The sequence below is a fragment of the Egretta garzetta genome, unplaced genomic scaffold, assembly GCF_000687185.1.
Source record: "Egretta garzetta isolate BGI_Z169 unplaced genomic scaffold, ASM68718v1 scaffold420, whole genome shotgun sequence".
Lineage (NCBI taxonomy): Eukaryota > Metazoa > Chordata > Aves > Pelecaniformes > Ardeidae > Egretta > Egretta garzetta.
In genome coordinates, this window is record NW_009258386.1 from 224,531 (window position 1) to 232,993 (window position 8,463).

At 42.5% G+C, this 8,463-nt stretch overlaps 1 protein-coding gene across 1 annotated transcript in view; it reads left to right on the top strand.

The window, feature by feature from the left end:
* Positions 1-2,502: 2,502 nt before the first annotated feature.
* The window catches only part of NELL2 (neural EGFL like 2), a 171,359-nt gene continuing 165,398 nt past the window's right edge, over positions 2,503-8,463 (top strand). Inside the window, exon 1 of the mRNA XM_009642290.2 lies at positions 2,503-2,647. Within this exon, the coding sequence (XP_009640585.1) occupies positions 2,503-2,647 (145 nt within the window). The remainder of the gene's footprint in view (positions 2,648-8,463) is intronic.

Genomic DNA, 8,463 nt, shown 5'->3' on the forward strand with positions numbered 1-8,463 from the left:
TAAAGTTATGAATCACATTTTTTAAATAACTATTTCGCTGGAAGAAAAAGCCATGTTTTAAATACTGATATTTTATTTAAAAAATGCAGATATTTTAGCATATAGCTTCAATTATTTAGCCTGAATATGATTCCATTCACCCTTACTTGTAATTCTAGCAGCTTCAAGGGAAATATTCACGTAAATAGGGATATCAGAATTATTCTCATCTTAATTATTGTACTTGGGACCATACTCTCTGAACCAAACCCTGTTGTTAGAAAGCTAATGAACTCCATTACACATAGTATTTCTTCATGCTTACTCATTTTGATCCACAGATATGTGGTATGTCTACAGCTCTGGATTTGTTTTTCTAGGATCTAAATTTGTGTGCTAACAGTCAGTTTCTCCTATACACCCTGAGTCCCCCTCAGTGGTTTAGGTGTAGCACTTTAACCAAGTCTTTATCCTCCTCTAAAAAAACTGATTGTCACTGAACGTCTTTTTATATTCCCTTCTAATAAAGGTTATGTATCCACAGTTGCTTCCTTTCTTCCCAGCTTGGTACGGGTTTCTCAACCATCAGTAACCCTCCCCTCCTGTATCTCTGTAACTTTCTGTTACACACCTGTAATTTAGCATGCCTGGCTCCTGAATTCTCCTCCCCCTCCAAGAAGAAACCACTGACTTTTTTTTAGACGTTTATTTTATTTCTCAAGGTTACACTGTTGTTAGAATTCAAAACCAAGAATGTAAGGAATTCCCAGTTTCTAAAATTGTTTTTCTATCACTGCTTAGGTCCTGAAGCTATTGACTGCCACCTGTCCCCATTAACAGACAAACTCCCAAGCAGGTATGTTAAAATGCAGGATCTCTGGCTTTATGTGTGCTTGAATAAGTACGGAGTAAAACTGCAAGTGGTGTTCATAAGAAATGTCTAGTGCTCAGACTTTTGAAAAACAGACCACTTAGATTAGGACTAATCAAGCATTTTATGGTGAAATAATTTTCTGCTAGAAATAACTCGAGATTTAGGTGCTCACTAGCAATAGAGATAAGCCAGGATGAAGCATATGTTGTAATCAGCCAAAGCAGGTACTTGAACCTGGTCCTCCTAGCCCTACGTGCATTTTTGCTATTAGGAGGACAAGGAGTGGGATCTAAAATATATGTGTTAGAATTTGTCTAAAGAAAATATGGGCCCAAATCTTTCTCTTCCTTTTGTGTGTTCAAAAAAGGGAATAATGGAATTTATTTAGTATCATGTTCAGTAATGACTTAGCTATATTAATTAATGGAGAATTTTAATTTTGTGGCTTAAAAAGCAATGCTAAAATTATACACATTTTAAAATACACAATCTACTTGTACACTCTGAAATTGCTGATCAAGTTTATTACCAGACTGTAGGTTCTGGCTCTTTGGAATTGGGGTTTCTTTTATGACATCTGTAGGACTAACCCAATGAAGCATGGTCCGAGGTGCAGCCTGCGTTTCTTCTTCCTGATGATGCAAGGCAGGAGGTCTCCCTTCAGCTGCAGTATCAGGAACAGTGTGGCCAGCAGAAGCAGGGATCAGTCCCCCTGTACTTGGCATTGGTGAGGCTGCACCTTGAATGCTGTGTTCAGTTTTGGGCCCCTCACTACAGGAAAGACGTTGAAGTGCTGGAGCATATCTGGAGCACAAGGCTTAGGAGGAGCATCTGAGGGAACTGGGGTTGTTTAGTGTGGAGAATAAGAGGCTGAGGGAAATTTTATTGCCCCCTACAACTCCCTGAAAGGAGGCTGTAGCCAGGTGGGGGTCGGTGTCTTCTCCCTGGTAATGGGACGAGGGGAAATGGCCTTCAGTTGCACCAGGGCAGGTTTAGGTTGGACATTAGGAAAAAATGTTTTCACCTAAATGGTTTTTAAGCATTGGAACGGGCTACCCCGGGGAAGTGGTTGAGTCCCCATCCCTGGAGGTATTTAAAAGATGAGTAAATGAGGTGCTTAGGGACATGGTTTAGTGGTAGGATGGCAGGGTTAGGTTAATGGTTGGACTTGATGATCTTAAAGGTCTTTTCCAGTCTAAATGGTTCTATGATTCTAAGATTTGGTGAGACTGTCACTGGGCATGCTTAGTCTGTGCAGTGAAGGAGGCTTCAGAAATCCCCAGATGTTGCCATGCCAGAGCACAGCGTTGTTCAAACTTGCCTCCTCAGGTCCAGAAGCCACCCATTATGTCCCAACACCACAGCTTCTAAGCTAACAAGTCTTCACAGACCTTCCAGCAGAAGAGGCTGGAATGGCTCAGGTGTCTGTGCCAAAGCGTAGACAGGCTCCACACCACCCAGGCTGTTGCCTTTCTTCTACATTTTTCTCTCTAGGCAGTAGAAATCCAAGGTCCTTTAAGAACTGGAGTCTGATGATGTGTTAATGCTACTACACAATGCTACGCTACTTAAAGGCCTTCTTAATTATCTGATAGACTGATAGAATCATTGAAGCTATTCCAGTTTGCCCAATAAATACGCCTTTGGGTATGAAAACTGTGCAGATCAAGTTTGAAAACCTTATTATTTGTCAGGCAGTGGAAGAGATCCTGCGACAGATCAAGTTTGAAAACATTATTATTATTTGTCAGGCAGTGGAAGAGATCCTGCGATACTTTCTCTCCAGATATAGAGGTAATTAGACTATACTAGGAACTGTTAAATTTGTACCTTTGAGGTCACAAGCACGTTTTAAACTATTTTTTCCCTCTCTTTACAATGCAAGAACCAAAATCTGGCTTTGCTCAACACAAAACTAAGTGGATGTATGACAGGTATTAATATTCTGTTCTGCTGCAGTCCCACTCATGACACACCAGGCAGACTGGATTTCTTTGAAATTATCTGTGCTGGATTTGGGGACTTTGTAGATATGGCAGCTTGCGCACATGAGAAGGAAAGCAGAGCCCTGTACCACAAGTGTCTGCCACGCTTTCCGGGTGAGCGGGGTCTGGGGAACAGGGTCTGGATCTGGTCCCCAATCCAAAGTTGTCTGGAATCTCTCCACTAACTTCAACCACCACAGCAAGCTGTAAATGTCATCCCCTAATGTCTGTGTGAAACCTGTAAGAACAGCATGTTCTCTAAAACGGCATCTGCTTTTAATGAAAATAAAGCCTGGAGAATTCATCGAGCCTCTTGCGGTCATTAACAAATTCTGCTGTCAAGTATGGATTTGTTCTGATTTGATTCTCAGCTACTGGATTTTGTTTTCTCTTTGTTTTCTACAGTAAAGAATCTTCTACTGTCAGAAATTCTCACTCCACTTTGGTACTTGAACATGGGATTACGACATTACATTAAGAAGAAGAAGAAAAAAATTGCACCCACCCTCTTTCAGGGATTTGTACACCAGCCAGTGTCTGCTTCCAGTGTGGGCTGTGTAGGCTTTTTTTTCTTTATTACAGGAGTAAACCATACCAGATTAAAGTCTTTCCATGCCAGCTTTGTTATCACAAATATTTCTGATGGATATGCTGATCTATTTTTTAATAGGAGATAATACTTCAGATGGCAAAATGAGCACACCTAGGTCAAGGCCGTATAACTCTAATCTTGTCTAGTTGTTATTGCACTCTGGACTGACAGAACTGAGACAATTAAATCCTGATCCTGAACTACCCTCTTCTTACCTCATATGCTTCCATGCGCCAAATACAACGCCAGAGCTCCTAGCTGACATTTTCTGTGAAAAGACATTTTTAGGCATCATAACGTGTGAAGGCTGCCAGCAGGCCAGTCTATCACTTCTACCTTACATCAGAGGGATGTGCACCCCCTTGGAGGAAGAAAATAAAGCTAGTATAAAAACAAAGACTCTAGCAAGGAAGGTTAATGTGGGGACCTTGCAACTTCGAAGCCTCAAGGTTCAAATTTGGGAAAAGAGAGTGCAGCCTGCGCTTCCAACCTTTCTTCCTTGCCCTTGAATCAAACAAGAATCTTTGGGAGAACTTCTGAAAAATACCTTCATCTCTACCTCTCATTAATGTAATTGCCTCCATTTCTCTTCCTGCGCCCAGCAGAATGCGGCCGTACCAATCACCTCGTAATTTCCACCACTGACTGCACCACTCTGCTTGCCAAAGCTGCAACCTCAGGCGCAAGACGTGAAGTATCCTCAAGTGAAGATGGTATAGAAACCCAGGAAATCATGAAACTTTAAGAGATGCAAAGTGTGTTCCTTAAATAGCCACAGCCTTTGTTTCACAGCTCTGTTTTCTGATGGTAAGTAATTTTTGCAATTACAAGTGGGGCACTATCAAATCTGTATGAAACATTCATAACTGTAACTAAAATGGGTGATGTCTCTTTAGCTGACGCGTGCTTGGGAGGAACGCCTTTGATGCCAAGGCATTTTAACTGGGCTGGTACTGTCACGGTCGGGTGTGTAGCTTAGTCATTTCGACAGTCTCTGCTGGCTCTTAGCCAAGTGCTGTATTTAAGCCCCAAGTTCTTCGAGGCTTTCCTGGTCAGAAGGACAGAGTGCAGTTCCCAGACGGGAAACCTGCAGCGTGCAGGACGCTAATACAGATACCAGCTCTCCCCTAGGGGAGGCTGCAAGACAGACAAATTGCAAAGGGGCGATGAGCGAAGGAGTGGGTGTGCATGCATATTTGGGTGTGAGAAAGGGGGAAAGAGAGAGAGCGCCTGCGTGAGGGAAAGCTGCCAAAGGGCAGAAGGCATTTGGGGAATCAGGAAGAGAAGACTATGCAATGGCGGGGAGGCTGTGAGGAGGCTAACGAAGCAGCAAAAATAATCACCTGCTTTATAGAAACAAATAGAGGTGTGTACGTGTTGGAGGGAGAGGGTGCCACAGGAGACGTTCCCAGATCTGGTCAGGAAGCTGGCAAGAAACAACTACCTAATAAACACCCGAGGTTTGTTCAAGAAGAGCACCTGAGCTTTGCTCCTTGCTGTTAAAGCCATCGTTTAGAAAACAAGTGCAAATGAGTCTGGTGGTCTCACCTGAGTCCCACACGGCATTTTACACTTCACGCAACAACTGCATGGTCTTTACACACGACTGTTTTCCTAGAAGGAAAATCTGGATCATAACGATACAAGGGCGCAGACAGAAGTCCACACTGAAGGGTATTAATGGAAACTGCCGCAGCATAATTTGTCTGCATTTTCCCTGACTGGAACTAATACAAGCCCGCATCCACAGCAGTATCAAATTTACCCAAATTAAAAAGCTGCTTCTCTATGACAACAGCCTATTCTCCTTGTTCCACTTCAAAAAGTAGTAATTATGGAACATCATGTTTTACAAATATTTTTTCTGTGTAAATGCTGCATTAAAGCACTATAATGTTGAGTAAACAACTATGTGTGTTTTGCAATATAAGGAAGACTGTTTTCTACACTTTCAGAAAAGAAGTTGCATCAGTGTTTTATAAGTAGGTCAGTGACAGTTCCTTACGTATTTCTTAAATTCACATGGACTCGCCAGGTTCCGGCATAGGAATACATGGGTAAAACTACTGTGAATAAAATATTCATGTTTTTCTTTAAAAATAAATAGACTCGGATAAGCCGCAGTAAGAGAGGTAATGCTTTCCCAGTGCAGGATCGTCATCTGCATGCTTTAAGAGCTTTACTCGGTTCAGTTTATTAGCATATAATTAATATGAGTGTAATTAATATGAGATTCCCTTTGCAATGAAACCATTCATAAATTTGGGGCTTGTAGCACAGCCCTTAACTCTTCATTTGGCATGAAAATTGTTGTGAATATCAGTCATTACTCAGAAGACCTACTTATTTTTCAGGATCTAGTAGGGGGTTTGGTGCACCAATATCATGATATCAATTTAATCCAGAAGTCTCATTGCAATTAAAACACTGATGGCCAGAAGACTGGTTATGAGTCAGCTGTATTACAGAGCATCAAAGCTGTGTTAACACAGCGTGCTCCTGCTGGTGTGACCATCAGGCAGGGACATCACTGCCAGGGCCATTCCCCCTTCTAGGAGATTTGGTGGCTGTGTCCAAGGTCAGCTCTTCAGAAAGCCTTTTCACTCGGGCAAACTGTACGTGTGGCCCTGTTGACATATCCCTTGCTGTGGAATTCCAGGATGTCATTTCATCCTACACTTTTCGTAAAGTGAAGGCTGTTTCACTGTAGATGTGGCAATACCTATGACCACTTTCTGAAGAAAGTTGCAGGAGAAGTCCCACAGTCAGCACAAAAGGTGAGCCTTGTCTCCTACAGATGTTTCCTTGAGCAATCCTATTTCTAATGTTTGTAGAGGTCAGAACTATCTTCACTCACAAAAAAAAAAAAAAAAAAAAAAAAAATTGAGAAAGGAAAACTTTGTTTTGTTTTGTTTTAAATCAAGTTTTGTTTCAAAGCAAAGTTCCAAGAGTTTCTGGTCTTGCAACATTCACAGGGGAGCTGATTTGTATCTAATGCAAGTGTTTGTGGGGTTAAAATTGATTTTAAAAAAAAAAAAAAAAAAAAAAAAAAAAGATACCTCAGACATATGGACTCTGGAGAGCCTTGAAACTTGCTGAGAGCCTTAAAGGTTAATATCTGGAATGGGTTGCATTAGATGGAGATCTTGCTTAACATAGAAAGCACTGGAATATTGTGCTTTCGCCAATACATGGTTCTTATATGCTGTACCACTTTCTAAGGTCTGCCACCCTTTGCCATGTGTAGATGAGCTTCCATGTGATGTGTACGTAGATCTCTTGGCTAAAAGACATGGTTTCCATCAAAGGGAAGAGCATTCCAGCCAACTGAAGGCATAAACCACATTTTCTTTATTTCCCTATATCCAGATTTGAGTAAGACTGCAAAACTGTGTGCTTCTAGAGTGATCAGAAAGTGATTCCATGGGTAGAAATACATACTAGGTTTAGCCAACTATTTGAAAGATCTGATCATCAATATCATATTCCTTGTATTAGTAGAAATTCTCATTTTGCTGTTCACTTCCTTCTTGGTTAGCTGAAATATGTCACTATTGACATCTCACATAGCAGAAACGCAGCTCTGTGTAACACGTGTAATGTCTGCCCTGGGCTCCACATGGATAAGAGGGAATAGATAAAGCAGGTTGGATGGCATTTTGAGTGATTTTTCCTGTACGTGACATGAAGATGAGTGGCCACTCCCTGGAGATCTATTGAGAGAGAAATGGATTATCAAAGGGGCGGGCTCCACCTGATTTGCACGCTTACTCCACTCTAGCAGCCCCAGCAAATGGAAATTGTCAGTGGCTGCTGGCAGATGCAAAGAATTCAAGGTAGATGTTTGCCTCTTTTGGTTTGTTCACTGGCGTGCCCGACTCAGCTGGCGGTGAGGCTCATTACGCACCATTATTGCTCTAGATTTTCAACCTATTTCTTCTCAAATTAATTGCTTCTGGTTCAGTTATCTGTAACCAATGCAATTGAAATAGCATGAAAACAATCACTGATGTGTGGCTGTTGTCCGTTAACTCCCCCAAGGATTCCATGAGTCTGGACGCACAGTTCCACGTCACCGCCAGGCTGGAGACAAAGCTTTGGTGCACAAGAGGTGCTCGGCTGATTAGGATGGGGGTGGGATGTCACTGTCACCTCTGCCTACACAAGATACACCACCAGGGACACCGTGTGACCAGTTACACAGCTGGTACCAGCAGCAGGACTCCTTTTTTTTTTTGGTTTTCAGACGAGTTGCAATGGGAAGTGGCTGTAGAAGCAACTCTCACCGAGCTGTACTTGCTCCACCACCTGGAGGAGAAGCCTGTAGCTCTTCTGAGGGTGACACGGGTGGTGGGGCACACTGGAGCTGCGTTCTAACAACCATGTCATGGATCTGGGTTGAAGGAGGAATTGTATTTTCCTGCTTTCACCTTTAGACACTCCTCTCTCCTTTTTTTCTTATAGGAAAGAAGGTGTTTGCCTTGCACGTTGCTTAGGATCTCAGTTGGTTAATCTGGCCTGGAAAGGGCATTTACCACTGACTCCCCTGGTTGCCTTTGAAAAAAAAAAAAAAAAGGGAAAAAAACCCCTCTTCCTTTTAGCCTTTGGAACTATTATTGGGGAAGATTTGTAAAGGTTACTTGTAAAGATTTTATTATTTGTAAAGATCATAGAGGATGAATTTGGGGGAGGTCAACAAACAATACTGGAATCACTGGCTGACATCAGGGTCTTATGGACATGCATGTGAAACTAGGAAAAAAAAACCCAACCAAACAACCCAATCCTTCATTCTGCTGAATTTGACAAAGCAACACCAAGACATTTCCGCCTTGCACCTAGGGAGCCTATGAAAGGGAAGAATAAGGCTATTCCTAGCCCCCTTTATAGGCACCCAAAGTAAGGCACAGAAATGTCACTTGCTGGCTTGCTGGGGGGCTGCCTGTGTGAGGCGGGTTTGCTCAGGAACCGGGGACAGTACCGCCGCCTTACTGTAAAATCGTCCTTCCCGGCCGGGCGCTCGGGAACGGGCG